We start from the raw sequence: 16,723 nt of genomic DNA on the forward strand, positions 1-16,723 counted from the left end.
TCTTGTAAGATAAGTCTTGTCTCCAGAATCTGAGTTTTTCCTTGGCAAATACTCCATCAGTTACCTTGAGTTATGAAGGATACCTCTCCAGTCATAGATGTGGACTTCTGACTGAGCCAAAGAAAAATCTGAAGCTGTAGGAGTAGCTGGCCTGTACTCTCCATATTCTGGCTGTGATCTCTTACTACAAATGCTACCTTCATAGGACACGTTAAGAGTTCCTTGTGCAAATAAGAGAGTTTTTTTCTAAGGCTTTGAGACAAGTGCAAAAACTTGGGCTGTGTTAGGGTACAATAACTGGTAGGCCAAAGCATATCTCACCTGTGGAACTATTCTTAAGATACTGTCCTAATGCTGCGTACAGAGGGTGTAGCTGCTACCATCAGTGACTAGAACAGACCCCTTTGGTGACTGATGTTGCCTTGCTTTACAGTGGGGAACATGAGAGTGGAGTTGCAGATTTGGTGTGTGTGTAGCTGATTGATAAAATGATAATGTGATGGGGAGGGAAAGCAAGGTTTTATCTAGCAGGTGGTAGCAAATGTAAATGAGATTCTGCTGACCTTAGAACATAAGAATGGGAGTTTTGCCTGATGTGGAGGAAGCTTTTCATGCACCCACACTAGTTTGCTTAGCTCACCTTTCAGATATTGCTATGATCTGCTCTAACCAGTTCCACTTGATGATGGGGATCTAGAGTCCTTGTGTGCATGCAGGTGCCGTGCTGGATTACAGAAGGGATATATAAGCTCTTCTCTCCTCTTCTGATGCTTTAATCTCTGCTTCTTCCCTTTTTCATCTTATTGCCACAGATTCTTCCATCTCCTGGACATGCCTCTTTGACTCACCCCATCTGTGTTTGTCCTGACAGGAGAAACAGGATTCAGGCCTTGCTACTTGGAAGTACTCAAGGTTGTCAAAGGGAAGTTACACCAACCAGCTGAGATTCGTGGAAGTTCCTTCTATGCTTTCTCCTATTACTACGATCGCGCAGTTGACACCAACCTCATTGGTAAATTGGCTTGGGATAATCTACTGGGTGTGAGCATGTCAACCAGAAAGTAGACAGAGGAACCCTGGCAGCTGGACCCACAGAGAACAGGGAAAAGGATCAGTGTTGAGAAAGAGGAAATACGCAAAATGCCTTCGGGGAATGAATGTGTATCCATCAGTGCAGTTTGATGTTCAGAGTTCAGCAGATGAGACTTGTGCTCTGAGCTCCAGTTATACTTGCAGCTCTGCCCTCTGTTACCAACAGATCTCACTCCTAGCCCAGCATCACCATGTTGCACTCTAGCGTCAACTTAGATACAGAACACAAATGCTTTCACGTCTATGATGATGTTTTCTCACCTTTTCTGTTTCAGATTACGAACAGGGAGGTGTTCTGCAAGTGAAAGATTTTGAAAGAAAAGCCAAAGAAGGTAATAGTCATGAGACTTGGGAAGCTGATGGGGATGAAAAATAACAAAAATATGAATGTCTATAGGCAATTCATAATATGAGTTTGACTTAAAAAAAAAAAAAAGACTGTTTAACCTTTATTCCACTTACACCTTCCTTGTCACACTACTTCACTTTTATTAGCCAGCACCTGTAACTGTTGCAGAAGAAAGTACTGAAGAGCAGCAAGGGGAAACAAAGTGTTAGTGGCTTCATGGTTCTGTTGAGGAAAGGAAGGAGATAGTTCACAAATGTCAGTACAAAAGAAAGTGAATTTGCTGTAACAAGAGCTCCTCCTGTCAAACTGCAACAGTCTGAGTTTAGGAGAGAGCTGACTACTGTAAACCTGTCACCTTAAATCTTTTTTAATCTCTTAACAAATTGGAGGCAAAGAGCAGAATTTTAAAAGTCTGACACAACCTCTTCTGCATTCCTTTACCTCCCCCTAACTTTTTTCCTGAATGCTTGTTCTAGTTTTGTACCTCCTGTGAAAAAAGAGCTCTCGCCTTGCCATGCTACTGATAGCTAAAACTTTAGCTTACAGAGCAAGACATTACCTCTGAATTGTGATCATCCTCATGGTGATTAGTAGACCATATTTGTCACCAGAAGATGCTTAATTATATAGTTCAGGACTGAGTTTTTTTTCTAAAATAGGACCTAAATTCTAATGGTTTTTCAGTTAAACTTAATCTCCCTGGAAACTTACATGGTTTTGAATAGGAGTTCAGGATCTAAAGTTTGAGTGTGTTTGTTTTGTTTTGTTTTATTTCCCTGGATACTGAAAGAGCTTGTTTCCAAAGATGCAGCTAAGATGTTCTCCAACACCATCAAACCATTTATGTAGCTTTAGAGCATCAAGAGACCAATTCTGTGACCCTAAATTGATATTCTTCTTTCTGATTTCAGTAGCAGGAGGATGCTGCTTATCAGTTTCTAAAAAGAAGTGAACTCTGCTCTTGATGCTTGTAGAACAGGGCAGTAACAGTAGGTCCAGAAGACAATGCTTATTGTAAATCCATTTCCCAGTCACCATCACCCTGACTGTGGAATCTTGACTTAGCTGCAGCGAGGGAGTGGTTGGTTGGGCAATAGCCTCTTCCATGTCCTTGGACATGTGTGGTTGGAAAAAATAAAAGAAGCTGCCAGCCTAGAAGGTGTATTCCATTTCTGGAGCTATCCTTGGAGACTAGACAAGGAAGACAAAGAATAAGTAATAACCAGCTCCCTGCCAGTAATCAGTTGAGCAGAGATGCAGACTTCAAAAGAGCTATGTGCATTATGTTGCTGTAGTAAGAGATGGAGTTAAGAGAACTGGAAGTCCTATACGGTTTATTCTCCAATGTTATAGAAGAGCTGTGTAGCATGCACCATGTGTCATATGTACCCGTTAATAGAAGTGAGTGGCTTGTTTTAGCAGGCTTTGGCTTGAGGTTAGTTCAAATGTCTAATGTAGATAAAAGCTCCTTTCTTTTGCTGAGATCCCTTTTTTTCCTTCCTCTCTAGTCTGTGATAACATGGAGAGGTACAACTCGGCCAGTCCTTTCCTCTGCATGGATCTCACTTACATCACTGCTTTACTAAAGGAAGGTTTTGGATTTAAGGACAACACACTCTTACAGGTGAGAAAAACAGTTAAAACCCAAAGCCAGCTTCCAAATATTTCTTATCAATTAACATGCATTAGTTCAATTTTCTGGCTACTTATCTACTGAGTTTTTTCCAGAGCCATTATATGTAGTTGCTGTCATCTGTGCAATGTGTGAATCTAGAGAACTGTCAGGAACAACTGATTTTTCTTCCCTTATAGTTAACAAAGAAAGTGAACAACATAGAGACAAGCTGGACTTTGGGTGCTACCTTTCACCTACTGCAGTCTCTGGGGATAACTTACTGAGCTGTGACATTCTTGTGGACTTCAGCATTTCTGAAAGGCTGAGAAAGCAAATTGAAATCTCCAGGTACGTTGTTCAGCTGGAGTTGGTCACAGAGCAGAACATGGACCAAAGCTATAGAACAGATCTTCACCCCGGATTGGCATCGTGCATAATGAGAGTTGCCACAGGATGATTAATAACTGTGATTGCCATAAATGATCCAGAAACTGCCTTCTGAAAGTCAAAAGGCCTAAACCCCAGCAGAATGTCTGCAAGGGGCTCAAAGCCAGCTTTCACCAGCATGTTTGTGTAGCATCCCATTGCTAGAGAAGCACAGAGTACCTGGCACATGGTGGCAGACTACAGACACGTGACTTCCCCTCCCCCTTTTATTTTAAACAAACATAACTTAAGTTTGCTTGTGAGATGTTAAATACAGAAATTAAAGATGGCATCAACAGTCATCCAAAGTGAACAACTCTGGATGCGGCCAGCCTCAGCGTTCCAACTACCCAGCTGTTAGCTTAGCTAATACATTGCAAGGAGACTCCAGTCTTTCAAGAAGGGGCCTGCTATAAGCACACTTTGGGCATGGTTTTGGGAAAGGTGTTGGCTAGAACATAGGTTGAAACTTAGCAAGCATTTCTTTAGGCAGCAGTCATTTCCTAAGCACAATGCGTGCCTGACTGTTTTCATGTTGCTGCCCTTTACAAGTCTGTGCAGCTATACCATACATCTGGCTACCAAACCCGATAACTTGATTGATTTAGCATGTAGTCATAACACACAGTTGTGCTGGCACAACTAGGCAGCAGTGCCAGCTATTTAAACTCCACTGCCAGAAGAAATGCTTGTCACATTACACCCACCAGGACATTAAGGGTGCAGTCAATGAAATGGCTGATCTGCCAGCTCACTTTGCTGTGAGAGGCAGTTCTTTCTCTGCTCTCAGAACGGCGTTCCCACAGCCTTCTTTCCTCTGAGGCTGGTGCTCCTCAGGTTCTTTGTTGAACCAATTCACCACACCAAACCTGAGTTAAATCAGCTCACCAAAGAGTTGAGTCTCATGCTAGCAGAAGGGAAATAAGCATTGCACAGCCCGGGAGACCTGCTGGGCCAGTGAGCTGTTAGAACAGCACAGCCCATTTTGTCAGTGAACTCTAAGGTGTGGTTTCCCATCTGAAAGCTCAGGCTTATCGCTTCCTGCGCTCTCCTTAGGAACCTCCTCTGAATGCAGAGCTGTAGTGAAACAAGTTGTTTTTTCAGTTGTTTAATAGAGGAAAGTAGGGAGAGAGTGGAATTAGCATCAGAACAGAGGGAGAACAAGAGCATAAGTAGCTTTGCTTTCTTATCCCTTCCTTGCTTATCCCTTGTCCATTTTATATTGTTTCAAACTTCATTTCTCTTTAATATAGTGGAGTTGGACCCATAAAATGGTGCATTGCTCTAGAATTATTTTTAATATATGTCAGGTCTTTAGGAACAGTGCATCCAGTGAAGGGGTTGCACCTGTTTAGGATGCACAAGATTTCTGTCAGGATAGCATGAAGCTATTTGAGTAACAAAGTGAATCTTGCCATCTCTTTCACACCAAACACAAAGAAGCTATGAAAGATCAATATTTTAAATAAAGCATCTTGTCAGATAGGCTAGAAATCTGGGCTGTAGGATCCCGGTTTTCTTGTTTAATTGGCTGTAGAGAACATCGGGATTGCTTGAATACCTTGAGGCTCCAAGTGCAGACCTTGCGTTGTCCTAAGTAGAAACAGCTGTAGAGACAACTTTTTCCACCCCATGAAATAGCTGGCAGCTAGCTCGTCTGATCTCTTGTGATGAACACGTCCCTGTCAGGCATTTGCACTTACTTACCCAATTGCTACAACACACCTTTCCCACTTCTGTAAAACCAAAGCCGGCCTTCACGCTACCGTCTCTGCAAACTGGATTTGAAAATAATGTAATTCCCAGCAAGGGGAGGAAGTAGCGCGCTCACGCTCTCACCGGTCTTGCCAAGCAGTCTGGAGATTTGAACTTGGCCTTACTGTGAACATTAGTCCACTTCCTCTAGTAGCAGCGCAAGTTTGAGTGCAGCTGATCAGGCTACCCCCCCCTTCTCATACCTTGGGCTGTGCAGTGCTAGGGTGCAAGGTGTGCTTCTGCTTGAACAAGTTCAGTCAGCAACAGGAGTCCAAGGGTTGGGGATGGAGCTACCTGAATTCGTCCCACCACTGACACCTTGCTGTAAATTCATGCTGTTTGTTTGAAATACGAAGTGCTTGTCCTACTTGTACCCCTCCTTACCAGAATCTGTTTTGTGATCCATGCTGGAAAATTCCTCAGTGTCACACCAAACTTTGTTCCTTCCTCAGTAGGAGCTTCTGTTGGAACATGAAGTAGTTGTAGAGGCAGCCTGGAGGCTGGCCTTTCCTCAACCACAAACATTTCTTACTCCCCTTCCTAGTGTTTGGCCTAGTACATGGTCTGGTCTGCACAACAAGGTGACTGCAAACACATTCATTTTGTCTTCAGTGAGCAATTGTATTCACTTTTGTATTCTGAGAACACAAAGGAGGATGCAATGGTTACTAGCCAGGCTGTGTTACTCCTGAGAACTAGCAACTTTAATAATCCAGAAGTCTTCTTTCAGTTTGAGCCAGTGCTGTGACAGACTCTTAGTAGATGTTGGGGCCAAGAGCCGTCAGCAGTGAGGCTGTATTTGAAACAGGCAGGGAAGGTGGGATGTTACACATAATGAACAAGCAGCAGCAGCAGCGTATCTGCCAACTGAACAGACGCTAGCCTGAGGAGTACCTAGGGGTTTGTTCTCTTCTGAAGGGAGGATGGTCTAGAAGAAGACAGCTACCAAATGGAGGAAGTTTATTTTCTGTGTTCTTTGCCTCAGACTCTGGTACTCCAAATGCTAGGCGGGAGCATCGGCTTCCCAGTACCAAAGTTGCATTGAATCTGAATGCTCAGGGCCTTCGTCAGTGGCACAGTTCACTAACTGAAGCAAAACTGCTGCTCTCTATCAGGGGCCTGATCCTGCAGTCAGGAGAGAAACACAAACTCATCTCAAAGGTTTCTTTTGCAAGAAATTGCAGAATTGAGCCCCTGCTGTTTACATCTGAACTAATCAAGGTGGGTGGGGGATCTAGCGAAGCCAGTCAAGTCCTCTCACTTACCCTAGTGCAAAGAGATTATTTATTAGCTTAACTAAACACTATGCAGCCTTTTAAGAGAAGAGTTCTACTTGCAGCTGTGATTTTTGTCTCCTCCTTCATTATGTCTTTTAGCCAGTCACTTAACAGGAACTGCCTAATACACATGACTGAAGAAGCACAAGTAATGGGTTTCAGTTGAAAACTTATGTTTCGTTCTTTCTGATGTTAATTCCTGACACTGGTCAACCTTAAGTGTAAATCTTGCCCATGGGCAATGCTCACTTAATGTTGCGAGTGGCAACTGTCTAATGCAGGAGGCTGGTGTTTGGAACCTAAGACAGAATATCCTGAATGTCTATTTTAGTAATTAAAGCATTTTTAACAATATTCAAGACGTTGTGGTACAGTTTTCTTTCCTAGATATTATTGTTGTCTTGCATCTCTTTTTTCATGGAGCCCTTAAGACTAGTCACTTCCACAAGAAAAAAACATCCTTAAATAAAGCACCAAGCGAAGAAGAGCGTGGAAAAGCGTGGAAGAGACAGATTAGACCTTTAAAACCTATCTGCCATCATGAACTGGCTGTCGTCCTCTGCTGAAAACTATCCCTCCTTTGAGTCCAGGAGGTGCTAAGAACCTGGGAATGAAATTACAGCTCTCAAAATTGCGTCAGAAGAAACTGTAAGTAATTAAGCAGCAAAAGTTGTAACTGGCAAAATCCATCACTGTGTTTGCCAGAAGACAGACAGCTGTTTCCAGCTCGGAGTTCAATTCAAAAGGCCCAAATTAAAAGCACGGTGTACAGATAGTTCTGTGGCTGAAGACATCATGGAAGATGATGTCTTCAGGAAGAGACCCTAAATCTTCTTGAGGAGAGCAGATGAGACAAAACTTTTGCATAAACCAGTGGATGATGTAATACACAGCTCAATCCCTCAGTTTTATTGTCAAATTAAAATAACACAATTCAAAAATTGAAGTCAGTCCCAGTCCTTATAAGGGCAGTGCATTCACTGGCAAGCAGCCGTTCCAAGCTGACAACAGATCACTTGCTGGCAAAAGCCACGATTTGCTCCTAAAAGGGAGAAGAAAAGATAAGTAATGGGAAACTGGTAATAAGCATATGTTCTAGAAAGCAGCTCTACTCTCCTTACCTTCTATACATATGGACAACAGTTCTTAGTCAGCCTTGCTAGCCAGCTGCAGCGCACTGATCCCTGTACACTAGAAAATTAAAGAAGCTGCAGCATTCCTTTCCCTCCCAAGTAGCACAAAATAGAGCTGTTCCCAACAGGTTCTGTGCTCTGAAAAGGTCTTAAGTTTTGTGCTTTAAACAGAGAAACAGGAAAAAAAAGACACCTTGTCAGTGGCAGCTACTGTGCCTTAGGAATTTACTGCTCTTCAACTCGGGTAGTGTCTTAACTGTGACCAGAACACAAAGGAAACAGGTCACCTGTGTTTAACAGGAAGAAGGTGACTTGATTTGTGGAATAAAACATTCAAATCCTGAAATGAGGAGTCTAATTTGAGGGTGCTTGGGAGCTTTGAGAGCAGGTGCCTTAAGGAATCTCATGAAAATCCAGCAACTAGGTCAAGACAGTATGGAATTTAGAAGGACAGGCTGCAAATAGAGGGTCTGTGATTAAGACTGAACCCCCTTGCCAGTGCTTTCCTCACGTAACTTCCATTTGAGACTTGCACTTCTGCCAGCAGGGAACAATTTAGCAAGACAGAACAGTACAGAAACAGAGAGCCATTTGAGCTGCACACCGCATCTGTGAGGTCACCTGATGTCTTATTCTTAGTGAAGATGTGTTTTTATAGGGCTGGTTTTTCGTAGTGCGTTTCTGGAATGCAGTTAAAGGTTCCACATTTTCATTCCATAGCAAAATAAAGGCAAAGACTTCTCATGATTCTAACCATTAACTACTGATAGAGAGTTTACACTTAGAACCTCATCTTCCCTTGTGCTGCAGGAGAAACCAGCTACTACTGAGCCATCAGTTATTTAGAAACTCCTCAGGCTCAGTCAGGACACAAAATCTCAGTCTGAACAAGTAGCATTTTCCAACCAAAAATGTTTCACTTCAAAGAAAAAAAAATCTTCACAGCCTGTGTATGTTTCGAGAGTAGCTCTGGGCCCTTCCTATGGCCCTCACTAAAGGGAGATTCTTACTTTGACAGGAGGCAGGGCATTTGTTGCTTGTAATCCCCATGTCCTCAGCAACACCAAGGGAGCCAGCCGCGTGGAGTAAAGCCTCTTTAGCACATCGATGGCAGCTATCAAGGAGACATTGTGCCTCTGACGTTCTGTCTCAAACTTTAAGAGATGTTTTAAGGAGCCTGGAAGAGATAATGAATAATTCTATTAAAACCAACTTGCCACAAACAATTGTGCATCTTACCTATATAGCAGGCTCCACTACCAACAGAAAAAGAAAGAGAACATATTATAATAGAGGCCTCCTTCCATCAGCTAGAGGTCTTCATCTCACCACGTCTTTAACTACCATCCTGCAGAACAGTTTGTTTTGTTTTTTAAAAGCAGCTTTTGAGATTTGTGGGATGGAAACTGCATCCAAGAATCTTTTAACTGTTCCACGGCCAATGGACATAAGGACAGTTTTGCTTCAAAGGCGCTTGTGCTTTTCAGACACAAGATACCAGCACGCTTAACCTCCAACAGAGGTAATGCTCGTCCTGATGTTGGCAGCAGAGGCCTGTAAGACTCATCATCTTCCTGCCACTTCCCTGTCTTGGGCCCTTACCCAGATCGCTCCCGTTGAAGGCTGCTGCACTGAGGTGATGAGCTAAACATGCAATATCGCCAAAGCCCAGGTTTACACCTTGTCCTGCAAGTGGGTGGACTCTGTGCGCTGCATCCCTGGAGCAAGAGAAGACAGAAATTTGTATCACAGAAAGGTAGGGGTTGGAAGGGACCTCAGGAGATCATCTAGTCCTGCATGCTGTGCTGAGCTACCTGACTGCCTTCCCAGTTGTAAGAAGCAAGGCAAAGGGGATGTAACAAAAAGTAGTTCTGAAAGGAAAAAATCATAAAAAGGTGGCTAGCCAAAGTCCCCCCTCACTCAGATCATGTGTGGAACTGGCCTTAGCATTTTTGTAAGTGACCTTGGCACAAGAGGAGGAATATCACTGGCACAGTTCACAAACACAGAGTAGAAGACATCAGCAATACAAAAGAGAAGTGGGGTATCACTGAATAAAAACAAAATCACGTTCTTCTAAGAGCAGACGTATCTGTAAAGGACATAGCCAGACAAATTGACAAGGGAGTTTTCGAGAACTGAAGTGAAGCTTGGCTATGAAATGTAAGATCAGGCCCTTCAACAAGCTAAAGAGCACACGGTGCTCCCAAGCACAAAGCAGCTCACAAGTTGGAAAGATGAAAAGGACCTGAAGTGTAGTAAGGCCTCCAAGAATTACTGTAAGCTACCAGTGTACTGCAGCTGTGGCAGAGAAAAAAAGTCCATGTCACCTTAGAATGGAAAAGATGAGACATTTTCCTGTTTCTACAGACCACTGTACAAAAGCCTATGACATCCCATCTGGAATAATTTGAAAGTTTTGTCATTTGTGTCCAAGCAAGGTGAGTTCCAAACTCCAACTGGTACACAGAGTGGCTGCGACAATGTTTGGGGAAGTACAGATCCAGCATGAGATACTGCATTGTTTCGCTGGACTACACAAACCTGAAAAGGGAAATAACTGTCTCACAATTTACATATTAAGCACACACAATAGACAGAGAGCTACTCATACAAAAGGACTTTGTTGGCACAAGAGCACATGGTACAAACTGGGCCTGGATAAAATTCAAACTGGAACTATCCGTTGTTTCTAACTATCTAATTTGTTGCCTGGGAGTCGCTATTTCTGACCACACAGCACCCGCTCCCAGAAGGGCTGCTGCTGGGGACCTTACCCGATCAGAGCCACGCGGTGCTGGACATACTCTGTGGCATGCCCCATGCCGAGGGGGAACATGGCTCGGCTCTCTGGATCTACTTTAGCAACGCTGGGGGGCAGCTGGCGGACCGCAGACCCTGAGGGTTTCAGGAAGGAAATGGCAGATCGAAACACGGCCCCAGCAGTATTGATGAAGTCAGAGTGGTTTACATTGCTCCACTGAAAAAACAAACAAATCTTCAGATGTTAACCCAAACTAGACATAAAGAATCCAGTTGAATAAAATCTGAATGAGCTCCAAATACTGAATTTTAGCCACTTGGACAAAGTTATACAGTAGAAGAAACTATCTTCATTGTTTTAGGACATACAAGTTTCCAACTAGGATAAGCCTACCCTTCCCACCTTTTGGAAATTTACTTCACCTTCTGTGACTTTCAGAACTAGCCTAGTTCAGTCCCAAGGGGTCATACGTTCTTTGCTAAGTGCCTTTTTCATATCATCCTCACCCGAGGAAGGAACTTGAGAATCCACCTCTCCCATTACTATCCTTTAAGCTGCATGGTTCCATCATATTCCTCATTATTACAACAAAGCCTCACACCTGCCACAAGGCTGATACTCACAAAGGCAGAGTTGACACTATCCACAAAACTTTCCTCATCCATAGTGAGAAGTTCCAATGCATGTTGATGAGATGTAGACCAGACCAGGGAGCTGGCGGTGTCAGACAGCTGGTTTAAGATAATGTCAAGGGTAAGTATCAAGAGAAAAAGAAGCAAAAATAAACAGTCAGTGCAAAGAGTTCCCCCCTGCCCTGCCCCACACCAGTCTCTCTGCACACAACTCTTCCAGCCCAACTTACTGCAAGTGGAGTGGAAAATAGCAAGGGTAAGGTGAGAGGGCAGGAGGGGAAAACAAATGCAGTAAGTGAAAAGTAAAGGGCAGATGGACAAATTCTTAAGAGACAGAACCAACACAGGAAGGCACAGACAGAAATAAAGCTACTAGAAAAGAATAGAATAAAAAACTTAAAAAAATAAAATATACAGAGACCACGAGTCGTCTCACCGGAAGAAGTGCAATTGGCCCTGTGGGAAGGAACCTCTGCCATGCTACGTTATTGTCTGTGGCCTACAGCGGAAAGAAGCAAGTGGACAGTTACAAACTAGTGACCTGGATCACCTGCTGAAGCTGTTCTGCAGCTTGTGGAAGAGTTAATTAACAGAACATCACCTCAGACAAATGAAGAGTTGCCACGAGAGCTGACTGGTCGTACCGATGCTCAATGTTATTAATTTCAGCTTCCTTCCGGACTACAGAGTTATGACCGTCCGCACCAATCTGCAAAACAAACAGATACAGAGCAACCTCTTCAGCAGCCCCTGAGCAAGCCAATGTTCCAGCTACAAACCCCAGGCTGCATGTACACGTTTTTTGTTTATTCAGAAAAAAAAAAAGTCCCCAAAAACCAGAAGAGGTGGCCCCTTGTGTTCTTGTCCAATTCAGCACAGTGTTCCTGCATCAGGTACAGAGAAGGCTATGCACCATGTCCCACAGCATCTCTGACAGAGTTAGCCACTCACCTCACTCAAGCCCTCCACATGGGTGGAGCGGCACACACGGAATCAGAACCAAATCCAGTGGAAAGGACTTGGGTGAGAGATGACGCCTGATCAACAGAAATAAAAAGTTTAGTTACCAGCAGTTTGGTCTGAAGTCTGCGTCCATCAGCTAACTCAATTTGCACCCAAGGGCTTGTGTCACGGCTGTGAGAGGGAAGGGGCCAGGTATACCCCACTGCTCTGCTCCCGTAGAAAACCTCCACCCGGTCTGATGGGAACACAAAGTACCGTGGTCACAGCAGGATACAGGCATGAAAAAAGGAAACATCACCACAACAGTAAGGGCCATGCATGTCTTAATGGCACCCTAAGAGCTGACCCCACAATTCTCAAGACACCCTGAAAGAACAGATCTGGCCAACCCTTTGTCACTGCAAGGCCCACTCTGGACAGAAAGCTACTCATCTTTGAGTATTTTTGGAGAGAACATGTTCTGGAGAACTACATCTGCAACTGCTTTCTTGCTGTGTAGCCTTCGGAAGACAGATTTCTCCCTCCTCTCTCAGTTCAAGAGGCTGCCTGTGTCTCAGAGTTACTTGTTGAATTCTCTTTCTCCCTCTTACAACAGCGCACACAACAGAAGGCAAGTAACTAAAAACTCTTTGCAAGAAATAAAATATTAAAGAAGTTGTCCACTACCTGCTACTGCATCTAACTGTTTTGTGAGAGCAGACATAATGACATCATTCTCCACTATGTAACCCATGTCATCTAAGTCATCTTTCTCAAAAACGATCATGGCTTCAGAACAAGCATCCCACACCTACAAAGAAAAAATACATTACGTAAAGCTACATGACAAAGAAGTGCTGTTCCCTTCAGGGACTGTGAATACATCTAAGCAGGAAAAGGACGTGGCAATCTAGAAATACAGAACCAGAGGAAAGGTCCTGGATTACTGTCCATTCCCAGCTACTAAAGCAGCATCACATAATTCCTTTCATGCAATGATCTAAGCTTCTTCTCAAAAACTAATTGCAAAGAAAGTTTAGGTTTTTATCCCCACTTTCCTGTCACATAACTCACACATAAAGCTGCCCTACCACCTTGTGGTTTAACCCAGACAGGCAGCTCAGCACCACACAGCTGCTCGCTCGCTCCCTGCCCCGCAGTGCAATGGGGAAGACAATCGGAAAAGTGCAAGAACTCGTGGGTTGAGTTAAAGGCAGTTTAATAGGCAAAGCAAAAGCCGCGTGTGCAAGCAAAGCAGAACAAGGAATTCACTCACTGCTTCCCATCAGCAGGCAGATATTTAGCCACCTGCATGAAACCAGGGCTCCATCATGCCTAACAATTAGTTAGGAAGACAAATGCTGCAACTCCAAATGTCCCCCCCTCTGCCTCCTCTCTCCCCAGCTTTTATTGCTGAGCACAAGGTTATACGGTGTGGGATATCCCCCTGGTCAGTCGGGGTCACCTGTCCCAGCTGTGTCCCCTCCCAGCTGCTGGCAAGGCAGCGTGAGAAGCAGAGAGGCCTTGCTGCTGTGTAAGCACTGCTCAGCAACAGCTCGCACGTGCCTGTGTTACCAAGTTTTCATCACGAATCCAAAACACAGCACCATACAAGCTACTGTGAAGAAAATTAACTCTACCCCAGCCAAAACCAATACACACTTTTACCTTTATTTCCTGACTACTACCCATGGCTGAATATCTACAGCTTCCATTAGGAATCAGCCTTTCATGCTGTAACATCAAGTCTCTGAGGACAGGTATTTCTGAGTAGATTGCTACCCCCAAAAAAGTAAGAGGAATTATCATAAGCATGACCTGCCCTTTGCCAAAGAAAAAGACCTTTGGATCATTAATGTAAGTACTTCTGAGAATTCAAAGCAGACAGACACGTGGTGAATTTGCAGCCCCAAATAAGGCACCTGCATTCTCCGGAACGGTTTGAGTCTCAGGCTGCAAACATGATCCCAGGCTCCAAAACCTGGAAGAGAAAAAAGACACACGTGCATGGAGATACAGGTTCACACGTGACACTGAGACCCAAACAAAGCTGAAGCTCACTCCACGCTCTCCTCCTCCCGCCCTGACTATCAGTGCCCAGACTCTGCTTGCACCATCCCTAGACAGGGCCAGGTCTGCCTGAATACTTTCACAGCTCCAGCATCCCGTTATTTTATTGTTAACACAAGCCAGTAGAAAAGAAACAAGAGTTTCCCATGAACAGTGTGACCGAACAGTCACTGTCCCATCACTGAGTAATGACACAGGCACGGAAACACACGGCCGTCATTCTTCGGTACATTTCTTTCTCCATAAGGAATCAAGGCTCAAATCTCCTTTAAAAAAAAACCTCATCAGAAGCAAGTTACTAGACTACAGAACACCAGGCACGTGCTTCTTTTGTGAACAGAACATTCCAGGTGCTGTAGAAAGCACTTTACAACCTTTCAGTAGCCTAGTGTCGCCAACATTTATATAACAAATCAGACCAAGATACCAGAACACAGATCCCTCTTGTCAAGACAAGCCCGATTCAATCACCACAATTCCACACACAGAATACTGAGACAAAGGCAAATAATTCCACTGTGTTTAGGGTGAAGGCAGCACATGCTCCAAGGGGTTTTAAACAAAATAAAACCAGGTCAAATATTCTGTTACAAATGCAAAGAACAGAAACTGCACTTACTGCTCAGGAGGGTTGCTGATCCCGGGGAGATGGAACTGACCCTGTTACTGTAACTGTCTGGCAGGTGATCATACTCCTTCCTAGGACCAGCTTCCAGCAGAGCAATCTTCTTGTCATGGAAGTGGATATCATGCCCTAAAATAAGCAAATATATGATTTGTTACAAAAATCTCATTTCTTATTTCCGTATCAGTAACACCTATGCAGTTTTGTAACACGATAGAGCAGGTGCAAACCTTTAATGAAGAAACTCATTTACAATACAGGTTCTGACCAGACAGGTAAACTTTTGTATTTTAAAGCTTTATGACTACAATCCTGTTACCGAGATGGACAACACTTCTGCAGTTAAAGCAAGGATTAAATGTTTTCTTTTTGGACAAAGTTTATGTTTCTGTACAAATTTGTGCCTATTTTGTTATGACAGTTCATTACTGAAGTATTAATGAGTGAAATCTGCAATGTTTACTCCACGCACAGAACACAATTTTCAGAGCTTAAACATAAATTGACCTGTTAGAATAAGAGATCAAAACAAAACTTCTGTGATACTTAGCAGCTACATTTACGTTTTCTTTACCCTTACGCTCTGACAGTGGAACAGCACAGGCAGCTTCAACTGTAACTTTCAGTTAAAGAGAACTGAAAAAATAATGAAGAGATGACTCAAGCAAAGAGTAAATCAGACAACAGCTGAGTTAGCCACGCTTGTTCCATCTGACAGCTACGGCTGCAGAAGGTACCGAGACCAGAAATAGCATCCTTGTAACAACACCCAGAGTTTACTGCTGCAGCCGTCCCAGTGACAGCAGCACCCTGGACACACTTTCTATGTGATGCGTAACGGAACGTCACCTCTTGAAAGGTGCCAAACCTGCACGCTAGCCCGAGGTATCACTGCTGCAGGAGATCCTTGTGCTGCCTGAATTCCACTGTGGTCTTGTTTAACAATACAAGCAGAACAGCGATGAGTCTGCAAGACAAGCCCTTATACAAGCCCCTCTACTCTGCTCTTGTAAGGCCCCACCTGGAGTACTGCGTCCAGTTCTGGAGCCCCCAACATAAGAAAGACATGGACCAGTTAGAACAAGTCCAGAGAAGGGCCACGAGGATGATCCAAGGGCTGGAGCACCTCTCCTATGAGGGCAGGCTGAGAGAGTTGGGGCTGTTCAGCCTGGAAAAGAGAAGGCTCTAGGGAGATCTTATAGCGGCTTCCAGTACCTGAAGGGGCCTACAGGAAGGCTGGGGAGGGACTTTTCATAAGGGCAACTAATGACAAAACAAGGGGAAATGGGTTTAAACTGAAGGAGGGGAGGTTTAGATTAGATATTAGGAAGAAGTTTTTCACTGTGAGGGTGGTCAGACACTGGCACAGGTTGCCCAGAGAAGCTGTGGATGCCCCCTCCCTGGAAGTGTTCAAGGCCAGGTTGGATGAGACTTTGAGCAACCTGGTCTAGTGGAAGGTGTCCCTGCTGATGGCAGGGGGGTTGGAACTGGATGATCTTTAAGGTCCCTTCCACCCCAAACCATTCTGTGATTCTATGATACTTGCAAAGCACTTATTGCTTAGGATTTCTGCTCTTTGGCTCTTCTTTGCGCTCTTTTATTTATGCTTCTGTCACTGCTGCACCCTTCTGAATCAACGTTGCAAATAAAGCAGCAGCCAGTACTCTCGGGATCTCTAATGACACAAGCCAAGCACACAAATCCACTTTAACTTGGTACTCCAGCGTTTAAAGTACAGGGTTAGAGAATGAAACTTGGAATCAGAGAAGCATTTTCAGCTGTAGCTGAAATTACCCATCAGTGACTTCAGGGTGACCATGTCTGACAGCAACGCTACAAGGAGCATATAGAATTCAAAGGAATGGCTACGCTAACGTATATATGTACATGTAAATAGGATGGGGCTCACTGTAATGATCTGTTAACCCAACAGCTTTTAGAAAAGCCCCCGATACTCCACACACTGACAGGGGGGAGGAGGAGGAGGAGGAGGATGGGGAGGTGGGGGAGGACACCTGTGACTCCACCCGGAGCGGGAGAGAA

General features: G+C 44.1%; 1 protein-coding gene across 1 annotated transcript; it reads right to left on the reverse strand.

Moving 5' to 3' along the window:
- Positions 1-7,392: 7,392 nt before the first annotated feature.
- On the reverse strand, positions 7,393-14,813 carry COQ6 (coenzyme Q6, monooxygenase; the record flags this gene model as incomplete). Its single annotated transcript, XM_010178394.1, has 11 exons — positions 7,393-7,556; positions 8,658-8,824; positions 9,250-9,365; positions 10,425-10,627; positions 11,035-11,142; positions 11,480-11,542; positions 11,645-11,752; positions 12,111-12,241; positions 12,673-12,796; positions 13,908-13,966; positions 14,675-14,813. Coding segments are annotated over 11 exons (1,248 nt in total), but the record flags the coding sequence as incomplete, so codon positions are not given.
- Positions 14,814-16,723: the final 1,910 nt, after the last annotated feature.

The sequence above is a fragment of the Antrostomus carolinensis genome, unplaced genomic scaffold, assembly GCF_000700745.2.
Source record: "Antrostomus carolinensis isolate BGI_N321 unplaced genomic scaffold, ASM70074v2 scaffold28421, whole genome shotgun sequence".
Lineage (NCBI taxonomy): Eukaryota > Metazoa > Chordata > Aves > Caprimulgiformes > Caprimulgidae > Antrostomus > Antrostomus carolinensis.